This window comes from Macaca thibetana, chromosome 14, assembly GCF_024542745.1.
Source record: "Macaca thibetana thibetana isolate TM-01 chromosome 14, ASM2454274v1, whole genome shotgun sequence".
Classification (NCBI taxonomy): Eukaryota; Metazoa; Chordata; class Mammalia; order Primates; family Cercopithecidae; genus Macaca; species Macaca thibetana.
The window spans coordinates 38,614,844-38,641,047 of NC_065591.1; the positions used below are offsets into that span (position 1 = coordinate 38,614,844).

At 37.1% G+C, this 26,204-nt stretch overlaps 1 protein-coding gene across 2 annotated transcripts in view; it reads right to left on the reverse strand.

The window, feature by feature from the left end:
* Positions 1 to 26,204, reverse strand: part of ANO3 (anoctamin 3) — a 475,418-nt gene that overhangs the window by 18,803 nt on the left and 430,411 nt on the right. For both annotated transcript variants that reach the window (XM_050755373.1, XM_050755374.1), the window contains 6 exons: positions 20,229 to 20,265; positions 10,288 to 10,399; positions 9,544 to 9,601; positions 5,379 to 5,476; positions 2,607 to 2,740; positions 1,311 to 1,463 (listed from right to left, as the gene is read on the reverse strand). In XM_050755373.1, coding sequence (XP_050611330.1) covers positions 1,311 to 1,463; positions 2,607 to 2,740; positions 5,379 to 5,476; positions 9,544 to 9,601; positions 10,288 to 10,399; positions 20,229 to 20,265 — 592 coding nt within the window. The remainder of the gene's footprint in view (positions 1 to 1,310; positions 1,464 to 2,606; positions 2,741 to 5,378; positions 5,477 to 9,543; positions 9,602 to 10,287; positions 10,400 to 20,228; positions 20,266 to 26,204) is intronic.

Genomic DNA, 26,204 nt, shown 5'->3' on the forward strand with positions numbered 1-26,204 from the left:
GAGGACATGCTGCCAAATTGTGTACCAAAAATTTAAATGTGCGTGCTCTTTGAACAGGAGCTCCAGTCTAGAAATGTATACTGAGGAAATAATCTGGCAAAGTATGTAAGAACATGGTCACTTCAGTGTTGTTTATATTAGCAAAGTACTGAAGCAATGTAAACATCTCTGGCTAAAGTAATATTTTAAAAAATGTTATACACATATAATAGAAATCTGTGCAGCAATTGTCCAGAATGAGGCAGAGCTGTGTCTATTAACATGGAAAGGTATGGAAAAGTATATATGAAATCCGTTTTAGTTATGACCAAGTTTACGAAATAGCATATTGAATATAAACTTAATCTCAACTAAATTAATGTTCCCTTTATTCTTTTCATAACTAAAAGTGTTAAGTTTTGTTATGGTTGGAAGGGTGTCCTCACAATAGAAAACCACATGGTGCTAAGTAGTACCAAGTTATGTTGTCTTAGTCCCTTTGTGCTGCTATAACAAAATACCTGAGACTGGGTAATTTACAGTGAACAGAAGTTCCTTGCTATTTTGGAGGATAGGAAGCCCTAAATAAATGCACCAGCAGGTTCAATATCTGGAGATGGTCTTGCTTCCAGCTTCCAAAATGGCACCTTGCTGCTGTATCCTCTAGAGGGGGCAGACGCTGTGTCTTCACAGAACAGAAGGTGGGAAAGCAAAAGGGATGAATGCTGTGTCCTCACACCATGAGGAAGTGGAAGAGAATGAAGCCACTCCCTCAAGCTATTTTTCATAAGAGTCCTAATCCCATTCATAAGGGATCATGGCTTAATCACTTCTTTTTTTTTTTGTTTTGAGATGGAATTTTGCTCTTGTTGCCCAGGCTGGAGTGCAATGGCCCGATCTGGGCTCACTGCAACCTCTGCCTCCTGTGTTTAAATGATTCTCCTGCCTCAGCTTCCCGAGTAGCTGGTATTACAGGCATCCGCCACCACACCCAGCTAATTTTGTATTTTTAGTAGAGACAAGGTTTCTCCATGTTGGTCAGGCTGGTGTTGAACTCCTGACTAATTTTGTATTTGAGACAGGGTTTCTCCATGTTGGTCAGGCTGGTCTCGAACTCCCGATCTCAGCTGATCTGCCCACCTCGGCCTCCCAAAGTGCTGGGATTACAGGAGTGAGCCACCACACCTGGCTGGCTTAATCACTTCTTAAAGGCCTCTTAATACTATGACACTGGGAATTAAGTTTCAACATATGAATCTGGGGGCACACTCAAACCATAGCACACCTCTTGGTGTTAGCAACGTAAAAATCATTTAACTTCTGAATCTTACCTATGTCAGTTGCTCGGGCTGGCAGAGGCCTCCGCCACTGGGTGACAAATTTGTATGCATCCAGCCTGATTTCAATGATATTGTTTAACAAAGCCAAAAGAGGGGCTAGAGGAAAAGCCGCAACAAAGATGGTGGTAAAACCAAATTGCAAAACTGCAAAAGAAGAGCATTAGGAAATTAATAATATAAACTTCCTTTGTGACGAATTAGTTGCTTTTTCTAAATTGCCTTTAATGCTTTCGACATCCCTACAAAGTAGATATGTTTATCTCATTTTACAGTTAGGACATCTTTATTTCATATATGTTAACTAAACTTGCTAAAGGGTAGATAGCTAGAAAATGTTGAAACCTGTATTCAAATTAAGTTCTGAATGTATTGAAAGTCTATGGGCTCTCCACCTCTATATTATGCAGCATGAAGGAGGGAGAAAAAGAAGAAGAAATAGAGGGAAGATAGGGACAAAGCAGAGGAGGAGGAGAAGGAGGAGGAAGAAGAAGAAAGAAGAAGAAGGAGAAGGAGAAGGAAAAAGAAAAAGAGAAAGAAGAGGAGGAAGAAGAAGGAGGAGGAGTTAAGATTCAGAAGTTAAGATTCAGAAGTTAAGATTCAGACTGAGTCTGTACAAAGGTTTATTGTGAAAAATAATTATTGCTTTATGTTAGTAGAATGGTAGGTTTCTTAACATAGAAACTGGTTCAGCTGGCCGGGCATGGTGGCTCACGCCTGCAATCCCAGCACTGTGGGAGGCTGAGGTGAGCAGATCACCTGAGGTCAGGAGTTTGAGAACAGCCTGGCCAACATGGCAAAACTCCATCTCTACTAAAAAATGCAAAAATTAGCTGGGCGTGGTGGTGTGCACCTGTAATCTCAGCTTCTCAGGAGGCTGAGGCAGGAGAATTGCTTGAACCCAGGAGGTGGAGGTTGCAGTGAGCCGAGATCGTGCCACTGCATTCCAGCCTGGTTGACAGAACAAGACTCTGTCTCAAAAGAAAAAAAAAAAGAAAGAAAAGAAACTGGTTCAGCATTATTTTGTTTGCTTAAAATATTTGCTCATAAAATAGGTGTCCCACTGTGAGAAAAACTTTCATTCTGGTCAATGCATGGCTCTCAGAGAATAAAACGTGAATCTGCCAAGAGTAAATATCTCTAGCTCCTTGAGATGAAGGTGTAGATGTGTTTTAGAATGCTTGGGGTTGGAAAGGAAAGAGATAATTTTCTCTGTTGAACCAAAGCTTGTGTAAAGTAGAAAAATAGTATCAAGAAGGCCAAATAGTCCTGCGGATTTCTTTTCCTTACCCATTTCTAAGTACTCATCCATCAGTCCGTGAAGGTTCATGGGCTGTAGATTCCAATCATTTTCCCACTGAGGTATGGAAGCATCATGGATTCCCCGCTTGATTTTATGTCGTGACCACCAGTTCTGGATCAACCTACATCACAAAGCAGACCAAGGGCTTTTGAGCTCTGATTCAAGCATCCAGTTAACAATTTATAGTGAACTACGAAGTGAGTAAAACCAATTCCAGCTCCTTGGAACTGGAGGTATTTGGTTTTACCTTTTATAAAAGTTAAAAAAAAAAAGTTTAAAAAATGTTTTGAAAGCTTAAAATATCTTAAAGAATTTTTAAAAAATCTTTTGAAAAACGTTAGCATAGAAGAGTAGGCCCCAGTCTTCCAGAACTCTCCTAGGTCCTATAAATATCTCCATATTTATCTAGGAATTCATGCCCTGTACACCAAAATCGTCCTTGATATTGACTAAACCAATATTCATTTCTATGATTCCTTCCCCTCTCCCCACCTATAGAAATACTTAAACTTCTATGTTGCCTGCTGTGATTAGGTCTGACTCTTTCATTGCTCATAACCTAAAATCTTCTGAGCTATACTCTCTGAACAGGAAAAAAAATCACGTTTCACATAAACCAGTTGACGGTAGGATTTCAAAAGATCTAAGTTCTAGTTCCCACCCTGCAATGCATTAGCCATGTGATTTTTAGCAAGTCACTTCACCTCTCTGAGTTTAGAAACATGAGGAGTCTAAGTGTTAGTGATTATTACATTCTGCTATTGTGGTGAACAGTAATTACTAGGCAATAAGTCTGGGTCCATGAGTCCATTTTTCACACCTGGGAAGGAAGTAACAATACTGTTTCCTTAGCCCAAGTACAATCTTGGAATTATGTGACTCAGAAATATCCTGGTATGCACATATTGTGGCCTTCTGGGTAACGAATTATTTAAGAGTTCAATGAAAATTACCTCCAGGACGAGGTGATTTTTACAGGACTTGGTGAACAGTACCCAACTCTCAATTTTAATCATGGAACCTAAGTGGCAGTTGGAGGAGCAATCAGAGAACAAATGTCAGGCAGTGGAGGTTGCCTCCAGAGCCTCAGGAAGGTGAAAAAGGGGCTGGAGGAGAGAGTTGCGGCAGATCTGCTTGTTTCTATTATATTTGCTTTGGTTCTGTTTAAAGTTTTGCTTGAAGAAAGACAATTGTGGTTTACAAGAGTTTTGCTTTAATGGCTCGACTACTCCTGCTCACTTTTCTTTAACAAAGCCTTTGCCTAGGTATCGGGAAGGGTAGGATGTGCCATGGTACCCTTAGGATTTGATATATGTGATTCAGACTGACCCCTAGGGCAAGGCTATAATGAAAATGTTCTGTCTAAAGTGCATGGCAAGTGTAGCAGTCCATGAGTAGTGACAATAAAAAGAACTTTTTTATACTGCAATGACCCCTACATCATCTTGTTGATACTTAAGGACTACTCACAGCATGTTACATTCTGTGCTAAGCACTTGACACCTAATTTCCTGTTTCTTTCAAACAATGACACCTAATTTCCTGTTTCTTTCCTAAACCCTGTTTTAAAGAAGTGCCCCAAGAATATGAAAGGAATACCACAAATGAACTGGGCTCCCCAATCCTCCATCCTCTATTCTCTCTTTGTTTAGGAGAGATTTGCTTAAATTTGTTTTGAATATTAAGTCTGTATAAAACTCTCTTCACAAAAAGGTTCTGTCATTTATGATGAAGGTTTAAAAAGCATTGGGTCATCTCAATCTTCATAAATACGCTATATTTTATAAATGGACTAAAAAAGCCTTAGAGTTGTCAAGGAAATATAAAACAAATTTAGCAAGGAAGAGAGAAGGAATTTAAACCAGGTCTGGGTAATTCCACAGCCTATGCTCTAAGGCTGCCTGTAAATTAACACAATATGTTATAGCAGACTGCAGGGTTAATATCACTTCTACAACCCCCAGGTCTTTGTTCAGGAATGTTCTGATAAAATGTGTACCGCCAAAAGAAAAAAAATAAGAATATAAGTTGATATATAACTCCAAGCTACTTATATCACCAAACAACTAACCAGTTCTTCCCCAATAGTCAGGAAATTATTCAAATAGTCATGTTTTTAGTTGATTAGACTCAAAGCCTCAATATTACGTTGTTTTAAATACCCAGTGTTTTGTCATATTTTAAAGGAAAGCGTATTTTAATATATGTGAAAGTGAGCATTCAGCACCTCTGTAAGCATTGCACAGGCAGCTAAAACGTCTCAAATAATGAAAATAAAGTGCTATTGTTTTGACGTTAGTACAATCAGTCCTGTTCTAACATTTTTTTTCTTCGTTGTAACAAAGAGTACAAGGCTTCTCATCTAGGATTTGATCTTTGCTTTATTCTTTTGGGAGGAATGAAGGCTGTCTTTATTAAACAACGAACTTGGTCTGTTGGTAGTGAAAGAAACATCCCAGAAAATTATTTTTACATTCAAGAACCTGTAATGTCATTCATGTTTTCAAACTAGTAACAAGTGTCTTAACGCATTAAACAAGTTAGAATCTACTCTACATTCATTATTCTGTTTAACCCTTACTGCTGTTCTTGGGGTAGATCTATTGTTGATACATTCTTAGTGAAAACAGGCTCTGAAACAGGAATTGAGCCATCACCTGTGTGATTATCAAGCCCAAATTCTTAAGCACTACTCACACCACCTCTAGTTTTCTTCTTTGTAACTAGACATAAGGCAAGTTTGAAAATAATGTGCTCACGGGTATCCCAGTTCCATGAAGTTGTTCCATATTTGCTTCAAAAACATGATGACACCCATTTGGAGGCAGAGGTCTATCAAACAGCCACTAGGATGACACTGAAATAGAACATAAGAGCAATAATGGTATTGATCTTCTTCCCAGTAGGCTCAGACATGCCCAGCTTTAAATTGTACAGCAAATTTTAAAGCTGGGTCACACCACCTCGTGCATTAAGAAAACAAGAACAAGAAAGAAACAGCATGTATGAGGGCACTTGGTGAGGGAATTCTCAGTAATTATAATGAAATATCGATCAAAATTATAATAGCACTAACAACAAATCTAACTTTTAGTGAGCACTTACTATCTGCCAGGCTCTGTGTTAGGCACGATCGCATTTAATGAATGCTATGGAATATTACATACCCATTAACAATCAGGTAATAGAAAATAGTTAATTGTATGGCATAATGTTCATAACATATTATTTTTAATAACCTTTTTATTTCAGAATAAGTTTAGATGTATAGATAACTTGCAAAGATAGTACAGAGTTCTCATACACTCCTTATCCAGTTCTAGCTGTTGTTCTGTACATTACCATGGTATATTTGACAAAGCTAAGAAAATTATATTAGTACATTACAATTAGCTAAATGCAAAGCTCTCTTTGGATTCCACCAGTTTTCCCCTCTCTGCTCCAGGATCCAAGCCCACATACCTGATTGCATTCATTTTTCCTATCTCCCTAGTCTCCTCTGGTCTGAATAGCTTCTCAGTTTTTAATAACTTTAAATGTTTTGAGGATTGTTGGATGTGTATCCTGTGCAATGTCCCACAATCTAAGTTTGTCTCATGGTTTTCTTACGCTTAGACCAGGATTATGTGTTTTAGAGAGACCAGTCACAAAGGTGAAGTGCTATTTTCCTCACATCGTATGAGGGATACATGGGAAGCACATGACATCACTGGTGGTGTTAATTGGTTAATATAGTGTTTTCCAATTTTTTTCCACTGGAAAGTTTCTCATTCTTCTCCTTTTCGGTTCTATTTTTTAGAAGGGAGCCACTAAGTCTAGCCCATTCTCAAGATGGTGGGGAGGCGTTGAACTCTACCTCCTGGAGAGGAAGTATCTACATATATTATAATGTATTTTTAAGTGATAACGCAACACCACAAAAATAATTCATCAGTATGATCCTATTTTTTCCTGTGCTTTTCTGCTTTTTTAGATTTTCAATAAGTTAGTTTTAGAGCCCCACACAAACAAAAACGTGATTTCAACGAAAATCACAACCAATGTGTTTTACTTGAAAACACTGCAGTATTTGGGTGGGAGGGCGTGGGTCTGTTTCTTTAGAAATGGGTACATGTCCTGCTCATAAGGAAGACAGTCTTCTCTATCACTTTGATCCACAGTTTCTATTTCTATCAAATTGGTACTAGTGGAACTTCAAAGAGAACAAATAATTAAGACACTAAGAGCCTGCTTTTCCTGTTCCAGCCCAGTAATTTAAGACTCCCTAATCTGAGCCTGAGAGAGGATTTGCAAATGGTCATGCTTACTGCATGAAGAGGTCTAAATTTGCCCATTGAAGCAAACCTCTTTTTTCAGGATGAATTTAGGATTTCCTGAACTCTCCCAAATATATCTGATAAATGGGTTCACTGGAATGACTGAGGCAGAATAATTATTAAGCTACAGGGGCAAATCACAGATCACAGCTGCAAGCTGAAGCTCTTCATTTTTGTAGAAACTCAGAGGCAAGCTGACTTGCCCAAGGCCATGCAGTGTTGACTAGTGCTGTGGAAATGAAAGTTGTCCCCAGTACCCTAATCCACTGCTCTTTTATAATACACTAAGGATGAATTCCATTTACCAATGTGTTTGCTGCCTTAAAGTGTGGGTTTAACACAAACATATTATTTTGTGGGATGGGAAAAAGAAGATGATCATATAGGATCATGTGATTGGTTTGCTACCTACAAAGGATAGGCCAAAGTGGGGTGGCTGGAAGACAGGCCATTTACACTTTTGTTGAAATTAAGCCTTGATGACTTTATGATTTATAAGGAAGAGAAGGGGTTCCAACAGTTTTTATGGGTTTGTCCATTCACATAGTGATGGCCTTGCACTAAAGCCAGTCTATCAAAACTTTAAATTTCATTTGGTAGAAAGAGCCCATACTTAGAATGTACAAAAGGGCATGAGTGAGTGTGCAGAAGACATAAGTATTCATTCCAATTGCACCACTCAAGATCATATGACCTTGGACAAGCCAAACTACATGCTGTCATGTATTTTTCTCTTACTCCTTGTCAGAACCTGCCTTGGTAGTTGTTGGTATCTTCACTCTGTAGATAATAAAGCTAAGTGACAGAAAGAACTACCAGACTCCAATACCCAGGTTCCTTCACTTACTTTAGTATGCTTACTCTAAATCCAACATAGACGTGTGAGCCAGCAATCAGACAGCAATTTCTCAGCAAAATAAGTTTTCATTATGTCTTTGATTATACCTACACGCCATTCCAATCGTGGCTGGAAAGCACAGTGCTCAGAGCACAGACTCTGAAGCTACACTGAAAAGATTTAAATCATAACCTCATCAGTGTGTATGTTTGTACAATTGTAGGAAAATCACATTTGCAGTTGCAGGAACTGCACATCTGTGACTTTGTTTCCTGATCTATAAAATGGATATAATGATAGAACTTGAGGATTAAATGCATTAATATACAGAAAGCACTTAGAAACAATTGCTGGAGTACATTAGCATATAGTAAGCCCTCAATAAATCTTAGCTATTATTAAAAACTTTTTAATATTGATTTCACATAAAATATTAATGTGAGATATGATATAGTTGTAGTAGAAGATTCACAAGTCTAGGTTAGCCAGTTCACAAATATCCTAAAACGAACTGTAACACTTTTTAAATTTTGTAATAATGGCTATCATTAATTATAACTATTATTTTACATGCACAATCTAATTTAATACACCAATCACCAGTACTGGGATAGCTATTCTTTATTTTTTCTGTTGTTTAGGGACAGTGTTGGTCTCTCACCCAAGCTGGAGTGCAGTGGTACAATCACGGCTCACTGCATCCTCGAACTCCTGGGCTCAAGGGATCTTCCCACCTCAGCTTCCTGAGTAGCTGGGACTAGAAGCACGTGCCACCACGCCCGGCTAATTTTTAAATGTTTAAAATAAAGACAGGGTCTCATCATTTTGCCCAGGCTGGTCTTGAACTTTTGGCCTCAAGCAATCCTCCTGCCTTGGCCTCCTAAAGTGTTGGGACTACAGGTGTGAGCCACAGAGCCAGGCAAGATAGCCATTCTTATCACCAATTTACAAAAGAAGAAAATGAGATTTATAGATATTAAATCACACATCTGGGTGGGCAGCATTAGAATATAGACTGTCAGTCTCCAAAGATAAAATATTAGTTGTGTTTTATTGTTATGCCCTGTTCTTCAAGGCTATGAACAGAAAACTAAAATGTTCAAGAAAAATATGAAAAATATTATCCATGTCATTCATAATTACGGAAACTAAAATCACTGGCTATTAGAATGGTGAAAATTCTACCATTGGCTAAATACTGAAGAAGCAGGCTCATACAGTCTAGGTAGGGGTGGCATTTGGAGGCCCATTTCTCAGTCGCAGTGAAAATATATAATATACTTATCCTGTAACCCAGTAATGCTACTCCTGGGCAGTTTTTCCATATTTACAACAAACATATTGTAAATCAATAAAGAAATATGAGTCTTAGGGCAGGTACTTTTATATAATTACATGTTGGTGTTTCCAGTATGATGTCTTTTGGACTAAAAGGAAACCTAACATATTTAAAAGTTTGAAAATGTACCCAATAAATAATAATAATTTCCAATAAAAGAAGGAAAATTACTGGAGCTAAATTCCTGGGGTCTGTAAATACAAGAAATTAAGGTGATTAAAAAAGTAAAGAGAGCTGAGGTGAGAATCTTGAGGTTTAACTTTTCAGTTCACCCTCTTTTTTGAAAAGATGTGGTTGCTTCCTTTCTGAACAATGTGTCTTCAATATCCATAGACTTCCCTGAACTTCTCCTTTCTTCAGTTCCCTTCCTCCCACAGGAACTGGCTCAAATCCGTGCCCATTCCTGCACCCACACTCCCAAAGTTACTTACTTCCTCCAGTCTCCACCGATCAAAAAGTTTATTGTATTTTCCTGGGTGGCCTACAAATCTGTAAAAAGACATTTTAGTTCATTAGCATTTAAGTGGGGATCACTGAAGAACATCTACTAAGGCATCACGACGAGTGCATGTGTGGGTAGACATAAATGTTCACTGGTGCAATCTGTCCCCAGTTGACTTCTGCTATGTTAAACATCAAAGTATCTGACTTACAAAGGAAAAAGTGATGCGTGAATTAATGGGTCAAGAAAGTACCGACAAACCAGCTGGATGATGTTTCCGACCCTCACATAGAGTCTTAATGTTTTGTTGACCTAGTTAATGACTATTACAATAATGTATTGCATTGTTTGGTCCAAAATGTTTCTATCTTCAGTAAGTTTCCACGGCACTGGATGGAGTACTAAGCATATGGCAAAGCAGAATCATTAGTTTACTATGTTGCTTTTTTCGTATTTTGCATTAAAGGTGGAAAAATGTTAAGATGATAGGAGTTTCCACGTTAAGGAATTATAACCCAAGGTTGCACAAAAATTCTTTTCTTCTTTAACAAAACTGTTCCTGATGATGAAACAGGCACAATTCAACTAAAATGCAGCAAATAGGATTTATTTTTTTGTGCCAACTTTAACTGCTGGTGGCTGTCAGAAATCATGAGTGAGAACAGTAATTGTCAATTAAACTATTGACTACGTTTTTGACTCTGTGAAGATAATGTACAAAAAGTTGACTTACCTTCCCAAAAAGAATGCGATATAGAAGATGGAACTGTTTAAATTGACAAACTGGAAGAGGAACATCTTCAGGGCAAAGCTGTTTTCCCACTCAGATTCTGTTCGAGGATATTCTAAAAGGAACACAGGGTACATTGACATAGATGAGGTAAATGTCAAGACTCTGAACATGGAGTCAGAAACCCCAAGTTCAAGTTTTTTTAAAAAAATTATTTATTTATTTATTTATTTTTGGAGATGGAGTCTCAGTCTGTTGCCCAGGCTGGAGTACAGTGGTGCAATCTTGACTCACTGCAACCTGTGCCTCCTGGGTTCAAGCAATTCTTCTGGCTCAGCCTCCCAAGTAGCTGAGATTATAGGTGCCCGCCACCATGCCTGGCTAATTTTTTGTGTTTTTAGTAGAAGTGGGGGGTTTCACCATGTTGGCCAGGGTGGTCTCGAACTCCTGACCTCAGGCGATCTGCCGACCTTGGACCCTCAAAGTGCTAGGATTACAGGCGTGAGCCACCACACCTGGCCAAGGTTTTTAGTTCTATGAGGCACTTAGTTTTGCTGATTTCTAGCATCTGTATCTGTAAAATGTGAATAATATCTACTGTTCACACTTGATGAAAGGACTTCATAAGATAATCTTTGGACTTTCCCCACAGCTACAAAAGTATGTTATTAATACATGAAGATTTTCAGGAGTCTCTCTGCTATCATCATTTAGCAGAAACCATACATAATGGATCAATCATTCACTCAAACTGTCTATACTCAATATAAGGGTCTAAACTGTCCACAGAGTTCTTTGAAGAATGAGTATTTTGTGTACAGACAGAAGTGGAATGGTAAAGAGAAAAGAGGGCTATTATCAGTGTGGAGAGCTGAGCTCTTATCGCAGCCTTACACCTGAGTGGCAGGTAATCTCAGGCAGGTCTCTTCACGTTTTTTTGCAGTCAGTTTTGTCGTCTGTAGAATAAGGGATTTAGACAAGATGATTTATAAAAATCCTGTCAACTCTAACATCTTATGGTTTTATAATGATTAAAAGAAAAAAATAAGGACAGCACGTACTGCAACCTTAGCTCCTATCTAGTACTCAAATGAGTGATAGAAAACAGACATGTCTCATCTAACACATATTGTAACGTAGTTGAAGAATTCAGTAAAGATAGAAAATAGGATCTCCTTTAAGGAAAACATAGGCTAAACGTATGCACGAGCCCAATCACATGGGAGGAAAAAAGAGGTCCTGGGGAACTCCAAGTTCAAAGGTGGTAGGTGCCAAAAGTAGGAAGGGTCCGTGGGCCACCCAGAAGGTGACTGGCAAGTGTGCCTCAGTAAGAACAGTCAGTAAGAACCTGTCCCCACAGGTTTTGACATGTCATGCTTTCACTGTTGTTTCTCTCTAGTTTATAAATTTAGTTTATTAACACAAAACTTATTTAGAAAAAAGGATGTAGATTTTTAGGTAATTTTTATTCTGTAGATTATTTTTGGTTCTTCATTTCTAATTTTATTTCAGCATTGTCCACAAATGTGTCCTGCCTGATTTCTGGTTTTAGGCAAAAAGTTGCGATGTCATTTGTGGCTAAATTGTGTGGATAAGTTTTGTCAATGTATCAAGTGCATGAAAATGATATTTGTTTTCCTGTTGGGCATATGGTTTGTGTGTGTGTATGTGTGTATACATATAGACATGTATTATATATGTATAATATATACATTATATATATTATATACTCTCTCTATATATATATTCTTTCTTTCTTGAGATGGAGTCTCACTCTGTTGACCAGGCTGGAGTACAATGGCATAATCTCGGCTTACTACAACCTCTGCCTCCCAGGTTCAAGTGATGATTCTGCCTCAGCCTCCTGAGTAGCTGGGATGACAGGCATGTGCCACCATGCTGGCTAATTTTTGTACTTTTTGGTAGAGACAGGGTTTCAACATGTTGGCCAGGCTGGTCTCGAACTCCTGACCGCAGGTGATCTGCCCACCTCAACCTCCCAAAGTGCTGGGATTACAGGAGTGAGTCACCGCATCCGGTCTGGTTTGTACATATTTTTAAAGAATGTCAGATATGATAGTCAAACACTGTGTATCTTTTTTTTTTTTTTTTTTTTTTTTTTTTTTTTTTTTTTCAGATGGAGTCTCACTCTGTTGCCCAGGCTGGATTGTAGCATGGTGATCTTGGCTCACTGCAACCTCCACCTTCCAGGTTCAAGTGATTCTCCTACTTCAGCCTCCCGAGGAGCTGGGATTACAGGCGCCCGACACCACGCTTGGCTAACTTTTTTTGGTGGGGAGGTATTTTCAGTAGAGACAGGGTTTCACCATATTGGCCAGGCTGGTTTTGAACTCCTGACCTCAAATGATCCTCCTGCCTCGGCCACCCAAAGTGCTGGGATCACAGGCGTGAGCCACCTTGCCTGGCTTAAATACTGTATATCTTTACTTATGTTTTGACTATGGATTTTTCAGTTCTTTTCTATCATTTTTTTGCTATCTATATTTTAAAGCTTGTTAAAAATGCATAGAGATCATGATTATTATACTGACATGTTAGTTCATTTACTAGTATGAAGTATTCCTCTTTCCCTCTAGTTTCCCTAATATTAACCTGGTGACATTTGATTTTATTGTTACTATTCTCTTGATATATGCTCTTACTCCGCGAGTGTCAGTCATTTTTCAGCTTTTTAAATGTAGTTGTGTTTCTTTTCATTATCATCTAGCTGGATTTTATTTTTTGAAGTTCAATCTGTGTCCCAGTTTTCAAATGGCAATTATTCTTATAGATAATTGAAAGATGGATGGATAGATAGATCTGGAGATAAATACAAACACACTTTTTAAAATTTGTTTAATGATTTATCTTTTCTTCTCTATTTGTTATATTGATCATATTCTCACTATTTTATTTATTTTTAATGTATAAATATTATCTTATATAGAAACAAATATTTTAGTTTTTCCTTCAAAGAAGCTACAAGAACAATAAAATAAACAGAAATAAAGTAAAATGAAGGAATAAAAATCGACAATAAAATGTTTTAAAATCTTCAATAAAATAGATAGAATGATTCTTGAACATGTAATATTGACTAACATTTATGAAGTGCAGTTATAAGAAAAGAGAGAAGAGTCCACCACCCCAAATAAAAGACGTATAAACACTGCACTGAAGAAATTAACATTACTAAACATCCTATCAATAATTTTTCAGTGGACAAAACACTTATATATAATAAACAACTACCTACACAAATAGGACTTTTGAAAAAATGGCTCAGAAATAAGTAGGTACTCTTCAAAAAACTAATTACCAGTGCATTAACTAAAAAAAAAAAAAAAAGTAAACATCTACCTCAGAATGACATAATGCCTGGATAGTCACATGGGTTGATTTCATGAAACTCTAATTAAATAACAAATTTGCCTTTTGTATATTTCAGAAAAATATAAAATAATTAAAGTAATTCAACTTGCTTGGTAAGACTAACGTAATATTGACTTAACACAGCATAGCATAACAAGGCCAATGCAAGGACACTATAACCCACTTTCATTTCTAAATTTACCACAAAATTCCTTACTCAACAATGTAATAAAAGAAAATAAAACTGTATCTCGACCAAGTCTAGTAGCATAAGACTAAATGCCTTCAAGGCCCAAAAACTTAACAATTAGGGGGAGAGAGTTTTGGTTTAATACAGTAAGGAGTGGTTAGGCCTGTAACAAACTAAAGAGTATGTAATTATCTAAATGCCTTATGAACTGGTTTTTATAAAACTGTGTGAGAATAAAAGCTGCAAGTACACAAGAAAAGTGTTTGGATAGTTTGGATATCCTAAAATAGGATTTAGTAATAGACTTCAACCTCCCAAAATAAGACTTTCTCTGAAAGTTCATGTTTTCCTGATTAATGTCAAGTGACAATAATGTAGGAATCTATGTGGCCAACTAAAGTGACCCTTCTATGAGAAGCCAAACTGAAGACATAAAGTGCTCCAAATTGTCCTGTGAGAAATGCCAGTGAAGACAAATAATACTTTAAAACATTGTCAGGAAAATTAAAGTTTTAAACTCTGTTTTTTACACTTCTTAATTATATAAGGAGAACCACATACCTCTAAATGTGATATTCAACCATTTATTTGTGGGCCATTCTTTATATATTTATGATTATTAATTTTTCATCCACTCTTCTGCCAAGTGTGTACTGGGCTGCTATTTCATACTGGAACAGACTTGATACTAGCTACACTTGATACTATTTACACTTGATGCTATGGATTGGGGACTGAACCTATCTTCTTGTTATTTGTGAGATTTGCATAATTTCTGACACTAAAACCCCTCAAAGACAGGGCAAGTAAAAATCTACAAACTATTTTTACTTAAAATTTCATTGGAAATTCCTAGATAAAATATAGCAGATTTAGGTCTGGTGCAGTGGCTCATGCCTGTAATACCAGCACTTTGGGAGGCCAAGGTGGGTGGATCACCTGAGGTTGGCAGTTCGAGACCAGCCTGACCAACATGGAGACACCCCATCTCTACTAAAAATACAAAATTAGCCAGGTGTGGTGGTGCGCACCTGCAATCCCAGCTACTCGGGAGGCTGAGACAAGAAAATTGCTTGAACCTGGGAGGTGCAGGTTGCGGTGAGCCGAGATTGCGCCATTGCCTTCCAGCCTGGGCAACAAGAGTGAAACTCTGTCTCAAAAGAAACAAAAAATAGCAGGTTTAATTCAACAGTTTATTAAAGGAATAATGCATCTTGATAGTCTAATGGTCTGTCTCCCTATCACGTTGTCTAAAATATTAGGTCCTCCACACATATTTCTTTTATGAATGAATGCATGCCAAACTTTGTACCTAAGGATTGAAAGAATCAGAAGTAAGTACATTCATTTCTTGGCTGTAAGAATTTTTTAGTCTTGTAAAGAAACTAGATAGACAGATAGATAGATAGATAGATAGATAGATAGATAGATAGATAGATTAGATAGATAGAGAATAGATCAGAATAATGTAATAGATGCAGTAATGAAAGGAATCACAAACAGCTAAAGGAACATTGTAGAGTGAAGGATCAAGAAGTCAACAAAGATTTCACAGAGGCAAGCTCTGATATCAGAAAAGGTTACTAAGATTTTACTGGGAGAAATCATTCTAAATGGTAGTAAGATTATATACCAAGTTGGAGACATGTTGAGTGCTACTCAGTTGCTTTACATATTCTGATGAAGATTACAATGTTCCTAGCAGAAAGGCATTTTGCTAGAAGTGGAGGATTGTTACATTGATTGCAGTTAAACCTGCGTCCACAGTGAACCACTCCTCCAAGTATACATACCCTAGTGTAGTTGCCTCCAACCTTGATTCTGACTTGCCTTCACCAAGAGGAGACTGGATATGCAAGTAAAATGCAAGCAGAAGCTGGATAAGCACTTGTTATAGGGGCTTGTCTTCCTGGAAGCCAGCTGACATGTAAGATGTCCTATTATACTGCTATAAGCAAGCTAGGCAGGTAGAGATACATAGAGGAGAAGAAGGCGGAAGACACCAGCTATTCCAATAATTCCATATGAGGAAACAGACGTGATTGAAGAGGCCCTCTTACACACCAGCCCCAGCAGACACCACATGGAGGAGAAAAATCACATAGCAGGGCCTAATCTAAATTGTAGGATCATTAAAAATAATAAGTTGTTGTCCTGAGCTACTAAGTTTGGAGTAAATGGCTATGTGGCAAGAGAAAACTGAAACAATGGAAGTTACTGCAATGATGATAACTTTGAGGTTTAACCTAGGGTCTATGCTGCCAGGAAGAAAACATTTATTTTTCAACACTATTCCATTCACAAATATAGCACATTGTGGATCATTTTGAATTGGCTTTTAACTCAGAGGAGGAATCAAATCCTGAACACTAAGGATATAGGTGCTATTTCTAGGATAACGTATTTCTGGCCAAAATATCTCTTACTTTTTACCTAATGAAGCTAGTTATGGATGAAAAGCTAGTAATGAGACGCAGTCACCCAGTAAGGTAATTAGTCCTTACTTTTTACTGTTAATTTCTCTGTTCCTTGGAATTAATGGTGTGTATAGTAGAAAGTTACTGTGTGTTATGACTATAACACTGTGAGGTACCTTTGACCTCTGTTTGACAAAGTCAAAACTCTTTTCATTAGTTGGCTTAATTTGTTCCTTCGAATCCCAATTTATCTTTAACATAGACAGTTCATTATTAAGAACAACTAACAGCCATCCTGATGTAATTCTCAACAACCACGAAACCAAAGTTCAAAAAAATCACTTTGAAGTAAATGCTTTTAATTTTTTCCATGTTAAAAAACTAATGTAATAGAATTTAAGCTTTATCTTTTTTGCTTTGTGGTTTTTGAAAATATTTGGAAAAAATAAATCAAGAAACACAAAGTTTAAAAAAATTATTTAAATAGCATATGACCTCTTCTGAGAAGTAAAACTTAATTTTTCATTTGTGTTTTCAAGCACAAATTAGCACAGCCAAAAAATTAAACAGAATATAATGTCAGGCACACACACACACACACACGACACAACATAGATTCTATTATTTTAATCAAACTATCAATATTTTTATTCATTTAAACTAATATAGTCCATGATTAGTTAAATGACGAATCAACAGACAGAAATCATCACTGGGTTATAGAGGAAAAAATCAAATATCAAGTGAAAACTTTGACATTTCTTAATACTTAGCACAAATAACTGTTCTGTTTCCTACTATTGATTATGATTTCCCCAAATCATTCTCCTTAGATTTGCTTCAATCCTGGGTATAGGGTACTTTAAAAGCAAATGAATGTAAGGAACAGAGCTAGTGCTTTGTTACCCAGCTGAAGAAAATGCAGCTCAAAGGGTTGAAAGAACAATGAACTGTATCATTGCTATTTATTGAACCACCTGTCATGTGTCAGGCAGCCAACATACAATGGTGAAATAGGAACTATTATTATTGTCATTTTACCAGTGAGGAACCGAAGACCCAAAAAGTAAAGAAGAAGGAGAAGCAGAGGGAGGAGAAAGAGTGGGAAGAAGAGGAGACGGAGTGGAGAAGAAGAAGAGAGAACAGGGAGAGGAAAAAGCTTGCTGATGGTTACACAGTCATAATGGGGCAATCCAAATGTTCATTGCTATATCCAGCTCCAAAGCCTGCTGTTTTCCCCTTTCACAACATTGTTTCTCCAATGTTAGCTCCAGAGCACAGACACTATCTCCTTGTATATATATATAAAAAAAGAATTTGAGAAACCAAGAGAATAAAATAATTGATTATTACTGTGCAACTACTGATAATGTAAGTTATGGTGCAAAGATTTCAACTCATGCATTCTCACTGTAGAGCCGATGCTCTTAACAATTACATTATATTGCCTACTTAAGACACTGCATCTGTGAGGCTGGAAATGGATGACATAGAAAAAGGACATTCAGAGAACAGGAAATAACTCTAGAAAATGTAAAGCATCAGCCAATATAAAATATTCACGAGAATACTTGGAAGATAAGGTTGAGGTATCTTGAAGAAATCCCAACAAAAATCACAGAAAATGAAGAAAGAAAAAAATAACTATTGAATATGATAAGAAACATCTGAATGTAAAGAGTTTCAGAAAGATTTTTAAAAGAAGGAAATTATTTAACAAAGAATATACAAAAATTTCCTGGAAGTGAAGTTTCTGAGTTTTCAGATTATGGCAGCAGTAGAGGTTTGCCACTAGGATTTCCCCTCAGTAAGAACTTGCTGTTCAGGTGCAAGGAGTACAGTCACCTGACAGCCTCCAGCTGTTTCCAAGCCTCCAGCTGTTTCCACCCTCATCCTATGACTCAGCTTTTATGCTCAAGTCTTGCTCTTCCCAAGCAACAACCAACCAGTGACTCAGAATGACGGGGTACTAGGTCTTGGCCAATTATACTCAATTATATCCAATGTTGGATTCCTCTAAATCTTTATTTGAAATATTTGTTCTAGAGCTCTCCATTGGATTGGTTAAAACCATCAGATCTGCATTGTTGTCTGAGGCTCTTCTTATCCAGTCCTGCTCCCTTCCTCAGGAGTTTTCCCCTAAGAAATTTCTTGCATTACTAACTCCATCTCAGTGTCTGCTTCCCAAAGGACACAGTGGATATCAATAATTGATGGGATGCACTAAGTATCCGGCATAACAGATGATAAAAAGTTTTCACCAAAGTACATCATTGTGAAATCTCAAAATGAGAAAAGATTCAAAATTATGCTAGAGTATAAACAAATAAAAAAAAATCAAAACAGGTCCTGTGCAAAGGACTGCGAATAGGAATGGTAGCAGAGCTCTCAGTAACAATGCTGGAATCCAGAAGAAAATGAAGTTCCTTCAAGATTCAAAGGGGTCAGTATTTCTAAGATAGAATTTCATACCCAGGAACACTGGATATCAAGTTTGAGGCTAGAATAGAGACATTTTCAGATACACAAAGTTTTAAGAAGCTTACTTACAAATAGCAAAATAAGGAATTGAGCCAAGAAGGAATAAGACATAGGAATTAGTAAATAGTATCCAAATTATAGAAAAATATAAAAGGAATTTCCAGAGTGCTTATGAAAGTTAAGTCTAGATGCAGTTGGCTACAAGCCTAGAAAATAACCCATCTAGTCTGGAGGAGACAGCTTGAGAGGGTAACTCTAAGAAGAAAATCAAGTTTGTATAATACTTGATGTGTTTGAATATATTCAGAGAAAATTTAAGAGTCTTGGCAAAACCTTTGGGATAAATAAAGAAAAGTACGTTAAAAAAAAAGCAAAAAAAGGGGTCATTATTAGCTTAAAAAATACAGAAATGGCATAAAACACATACACAATTATAGAATATACCATGCTGTAGGTATGAAAATAGTTATTGAGACATAATGACGTGAAGACTAATGATTAATTTGGCTAAAAATGCTGATATATCCACCTTGGAAGGAGGAGAAATAACTGTATTTATCAGATAATGAAAGATGGAGTGTGGGGGGACAGGGCACTGCAGGGAACATTAAGACCTAAGTCTTAATAATTCATACTTTTATAATGGGAAGGCAATAGTTATCAAAAGATAAAATCCAATAATGGCCATAGAATGATATTACATGGAAACATGGTGGGAAATAACAAAAAAAACAGATAAAAATATTAAAAAGTAGCCAGGCGCGGTGGCTCACGCCTGTAATCCCAGCATTTTGAGAGGCCGAGGCCGGTTGATCACAAGGTCAGGAGTTGGAGACCATTCTGACTAACACGGTGAAACCCCGTCTCTACTAAAAGTACAAAAAATTAGCCGGGCGAGGTGGCGGGGACCTGTAGTCCCAGCTACTTGGGAGGCTGAGGCAGGAGAATGGCGTGAAGCCGGGAGGCGGAGCTTGCAGTGAGCCGAGATCGCGCCACTGCACTCCAGCCTGGGCGATAGAGCAAGACTCCATTAAAAAAAAAAAAAAAAAAAAAGAAAGGAAAAACAGTTAAAAAGTAATTCCTTTGGCATAGAAACTAGGAATGGGTGATGTGGTAAAGGATTGGTTTTTATTGTAAATCTCTTAATACTGTTTTGGATTTTAAAATGTGTACATGTAGTATAACACTTTGATAAAACATAAATATTGAGGAAAAACCCGAAGAACTGAAAAGTTGGAGAAGCAAGCACTCCTAAGTAGGAAGAAGTAGGTGTGCTGATTTCTAGTAAAAATATTTTGTAAGTACATGCATTGCCTCTCTCTTATTATTCAATATCGACCAACTTCTTGTACTACCCCTGTCCTTTTTATTGGTAAATACTTAAATAATTGCAGTTATTAAAATGCTACATTATATAAAGTAACTACAGATTGACATGCCTATATGTTATTTTCTGACTAAGGAATGAAGAAAAATGGACTTACCTAAATTGGTGAGGAGGTAAGCAATTTTTTCATAAGCCTGAAATAAAGAGAATACATAGTGAACATTATTCTTCTCTTTTGGAAAAGGCTGGTATTTACACTATTTGAAAAAACATCTATAGTGTATGTTATACAGTGGTTATATTTTACATTAAACAGAGATGTATTGAAACTTAGCATGTAAGGCTTTATATATACATACATGAATGAAATTGATATACATGTGAATGTAAATATGAGCGAACATATATGTGTGTGTAGATACACTTGTAATCTGTAATAATGAATTTTTTCTGGTAGCTATCTTCATTTTCATTTTGTAAATCAAGAAATGAGAAAAAGTCCCTAAAAGTCATTCAGCTAATCAATGGCTGAGCTGAGATTTGAGCTCAAAATTATAGAGATTTTTGGCCAGGCAAGGTGGCTCACGCCTGTAATCCCAGCACTTTGGGAGGCCGAGGCGGGCGGATCATGAGGTCAGGCGATCGAGACCATCCTGGCGAACACTGTGAAACCCTGTCTCTACTAAAAATACAAAAAAAGTAGCCGGGCTTGGTGGCGGGCGCCTGTACTCCCAGCCACTCGGGAGGTTGAGGCAGGAGAATGGCGTGAACCTGGGAGGCGGAGCTTGCAGTGAGCTGAGATCGCGCCACTTCACTCCAGCCTGGGCAACAGGCGAGACTCTGTCTTTAAAAAAAAAAAAAAAAAAAAGTATAGTTTTTTTTACTACACTGGAAGGTGAAGTGGAAGTCTGAATTCTGTACTACTGATAAAGAAATTTCTAAACTATGACAAAAGACTGTATACATTTGTATTTGTAAGGAACAAATTTGTTTTTGTAGTTATTTAAAACAGATGCATGAGTCAAATCTGTTGAATCTGTAAGTCACAATAGATTTTTCTGATAATATTTTTCCTCTTCTGCCATCTTTTCCCTTCTGCTGTATACTCTGACCAATATTTACATAGACTCAAGGAAAGGGCATACATTTCACAATATTCCAAGTAAATATAGTTGGGAAAGTATTCACTGTAGACAGAAGTACTTGTGGGTATATGTATGTGCATGTGACTATTACCTCATAACCACATAATTCCATAAAATATTGTTTAGATTATCATTTCCAATAACTTTGCCTATTGGCACGAAAAATTAAAAGTATGCATCTGGACATATTAAAAGTTGTTCACCTTCTCTGACAGTTCTTTCAGTAAAATGACTGTCATTACTCATCTTAGCTGTGATTTAAATCTGCCCCTTCCTAAGATTTAAAGTGTTATCTGGAGACAGAAAGATTACACTGAGTACAATACTCTCATTCTCCTCCTAGTGCAGGTTTTTTGTCTTTGTTTTTGTTTTAGCTATACACAAATTATAATTTTCAAATTTTAGGATAAGATTACTGTGAATTCATGAACAGCAAGTGATTCCTACTATAACGGGTTCTTTTTCACGTCCTATTAATTAAGTGAGATAAACATAGCAGGGTCTCCAAGGAGTAGGATAGACTCGATCGCCCAAAAAATAGTACCTGAGCACCCACTATGACTCTAGCACTGAGTTGAGTTCCTTTGTGGGGATTGAAAGTTAGTTCTAGTTAAATAATTGCCATTTGGCTTGTGCCAAACAGTGCTTTACATATATTATTATTCCTTAACAACAATTTTGTTACGTAGATCCCCATTCTACAGAATGATTCCCATTCTATAGAAGAAGAAACTAAGTCCTAGAATGTCAGGGACCTTAGTGGTGAGACAACTCTACTAAGCAAGTAGCAAAGTCAGGATTGACTATCATGGTTGTCTAGCACCACCTACATCATGCCTTGTCACATAAACGATTTCATTTTTAACTATTTATTTATTTTTGAGACAAAGTCTCACTCTAACGCCCAGGCTGGAGTGCAATGTCATGATCAGAGCTCACTGCATCCTCAACTTCCTGGGCTCAGGTGATCCTCCCACCACAGCTTCCAAAGTAGCTGTAACCACAGGTACACACCACCATGATGCCTGGCTCATTTTCTTTCTTTCTTTTTTTTTTTTTTTTTTTCCAGAGATGGCTTTTGGGCATGTTGCCCAGGCTGGTCTCGAATTCCTCATCCGCCCCAGCCTCCCAAAGTACTAGGATTACAGACATGAGCCACCACGCCCAGTCCTGTTCAAATTTTTCTCTTAATATCTAGCACATAGAGTCACTCTGCAAACTTAGGAAGGAAATATCTGCAACTGATGCACTAGGGGGTTACAATAGCACTGGGAAGAAAGTTATAAATTACAAAAGATGCCATAATGCTTTTGGAAGACTTTCTGGGGTATTTGCAAACCTGCATCATCCAAGGCCCAAATGCTATGCCTGACTGGCAACATCACTGATGAGCTACAGAATCAGTTCAAGCAGAGTGAATTGTTAGATCTCAAACTACAGACTATAAAGTAAATAATGACTTAAATATATCCAACTGTATGGTGTCTGGCAGCAATCACTTTGGCAGTACATACAAGCTGTGAGTGTGTGCATGTGTGTGTGATTGTGTAAAGTGGAATGAGTAAATGCTTGTTGGGGAAGAGGATAAAGGGCTTCAGGGCCGGGCCCTACCTGATACACACACGCGCGCACGCACACACACACACACGATAACATGTTGGAGAACCTATACTTTAAAAAATCAGCCACTGACGCATTTAGTAAGCTGAAATTCTCTTATTCATATATATTAATTAGGTTAATATATTCATTATCAATTTCTAGTGCATCAGTTAGTGTTTTAGAAACCAAACAGACCTGAATCAAAAAGACATAATCTCTACTTTCATGGAACTCCAATTTCAGTGGGTAGAGATAAATGGCAAAAGAATATGTAATTGGTTAGGAGGTGAAAAGTGCTCTGAGGGAAAATAAAGCAGGCAGAGCGGATAGCGTTTTGGTAGACACAGAGTACTGTTTTATGAAGTATTCAGAAAAGCCTCTTCAAGAGGGTAGCATCTGAGCAGAGAAGTGCATGCAATGAGGGAGGGAGCCAAGCAGAAATCTCAGCTAAGTATCTTTGAGACACAGAAACGGAAATGCCAGTGCTCTGAGACTGGCACGGACTTGATGTATTTCATGAACGGCAGGGAAGTTAGAGAGAAAGGAGTGGCAGCAATAAGACAGTGAAGTAGTAAGAGATGAGTCATTGCGATCTCACAGAGAAACACTTTTTCAGTGCACAGTAGGCCATGGTAAGGATTTTAGAATTCATTCTCAGCTAAGACTTCACCATCTTCCCAGTAATGCCTTGTTTGGGGTGTTATGCAAAAACCAGTTTGGGAGAAAAAGAACAGCAAAGGCAGGAAAAGGACATGGTTATTGTGAGGAGGCATAATAGGTGGTTCTACATGGGTTTTAGAACTTTTTGTCTTTTAGTCATGGCCCCACGATTCAGCCTTCACTGTGAAAATAAACTCCAAGCTTTTGCAGAATTGAAAAGAGCCTCCATTTTCCAGTAATCTACTTGTCTAAATTTCTAGAAACTATGGACATAGACATGAACAAACTAAACAAATACATGTATTAAAAAGCCAATCCTCTTATGAGATGAGTCGTTTGACATTACCTCTTTTCTTGGTTAAAATGCATGGTCCATTGATCCATCCCAATCCACAATAGCCTATTTGCATTGTAATTGGTAACCAGTGGTAACCAGGTATTAAGGAAAGTTAGGTGTATTTTGAGGCCTTCAGTGATCAGGCCTGTGAAAGAAGTATAGGGTTGTATGCTCTGGACTCTAGAGATGGGAATGGATCAACAAGGGAGAAAAGTCCAGAACCTACATGAAGTACTTACATTAGCCAAATGTAGATAGGATTTTTTCTTTTTTTGTTATAGAGTGCTCTGTGCATGGTACATGGATTTTAAAATGAGAGGAGGAAAACCAAAAGGAGTTCATTATTTCATTTAAAAATTTTTAAGTATAATTAAAATTTTAATTTTAGTTTAATTTTAATAAAATTTGATTTAATATTTATAAAAATTTGACTTTAATAACATTTTAATTTTTGATTAAAAGAATTTCACCATGCTGAAATGATTTACTTAGACTAATTCCAGATTTTTCAAACTCTAAGCATACTTCTGTTCTGATGTTTCTTAAAAGTTACCCTTTAATCATGAGGCCAGGCAACTGTCATGCTGCTGTAACAGGTATAATTAGTTAAAGTTGGATTGTCAAGCAACAAGAATATACATTTTTGGAATAATTTTGCATATTTAATTTTCATTAAAATATTTTTAGTAACATTTCAGTACCATGCTACTTTTGATACCTTAAAGTAGCATATCAGTTTCTGAGGGTAGCAAAATAAAGAAGAAAAATAGTAGGCTTAGGAAAGAGCAATTCTCAGTTTCAAATTCTGTCTTTGTAGTTGTTTAGCTATATGCCTGAAAAAGAGATGCTAAAAATAATACATTGATGTTTTAATTATTGTTAAATTTAATTATGTGTAATTTAATTTTGGAAGATGTAATTTCTGATCTTGATTGTGCATCGAAATTACCTTAGCTCTCTTAAATTAATGATTTTCTAATGCTCTTTGAGGGGCTGGCTGGGTAAGAATTACTAGAGAGTATCTTTGAAAGATTTGTTTTAAATACAGATTTCTTAGCCCAACAAAGGAGATTCTGAACAGGACTCAAGAATCTGTATAGTTTTTTTGCCAGGTGCGGTGGCTCACTCCTGTAATCCCAGCACTTTGGGAGGCCAAGGCAGGTGGATCTCTTGAGGTCAGGAGTTCAAGACCAGCCTGGCCAACATGGTGAAACCCTGTCTCTACTAAAAATGCAAAAATTAGCCAGGTGTGGTGATGTGCCCCCAACTACTTGGAAGGCTGAGGCACGAGAATCGCTTGAATACGGGAGGCAGAGGTTGCTGTGAGCTGAGATCCTGCCACTGCGCTCCAGCCTGGGAGACACAGTGAGACTCTATCTCAAAAAACAAAAAAATTAAAAATAAAAAAGAATCTTTAGTTTTTCAAAAGTGTTCCAGGTGATTTGATGCATAGCAAAAATAGAAAATACTATTTTAAATTACTTTCATGACCTGTAAGATGGACTTGTAACCAAATTTTGATTGTTTTAGCCCATATTTTTCTCCCCAGTTAAATATTTATTTAGGAATGCTATGATCCACCTATTTTGAAATGTTTAGAAAATGTATAGTGTTTGGTTATAAGTGTAAATTAAAATAAGTGCTGCAAACTTGAAATACATTAAAAATACGATCCCAATAACAAAAAATAATTTTGAGCACATACAGTAAGCAAGATGCTAGGTGGTGAATAAAATATTTCACATTTATTTAAAGACTTGGACATACAAAAATGAGGAAGGTACAGTCCTTGTTCATAAGGAGCTTACACTCTGATAATGGGAGAAATGACATATCCTAAGCACTGTAACAGAAGAATATTCACAAAATGGATTGCTTAATTCTTCAGAAGAATCTGATTGGAGGAATAATGTCCAAACACCCTGCGAGAAGAATAAACACAAAATTCAATTCTACATACATTATTGAAAAAAATGCTTTATGAAGGAAGTGACCCTTAACTGTAATTTTCAAAGATAAAGAGATATTTGTCAAGAAGACAAATTAAGAATGGCATTCCGGGAAGCACTGTGGAGAAAGAGACAGAGTTACAGCAAAGTTCCCTGGGGGACAAACAAAAGTGGTTTTGTAGGTTGGAGTGCAGGGTGATTGGAAAGAGAGGTAGCAAGAGACAATTTTTGTCAAGAAGAGAATGGAAAAGTGGTTTTAAACAATGGAGGGCCTACCAGGCCAGGCTAATGAACTTAGAATTTATACTCAGTAAATACAATAGAAACCCATTAAACAGCCTCAAGCACATGGTAATCACATTTACTATTTAAAAAAGGTTCTTCCAATAGTCGTGTGAAAGGGACATAGGAAGAGTTTAGATTAGAGACAGGAAGAGTTT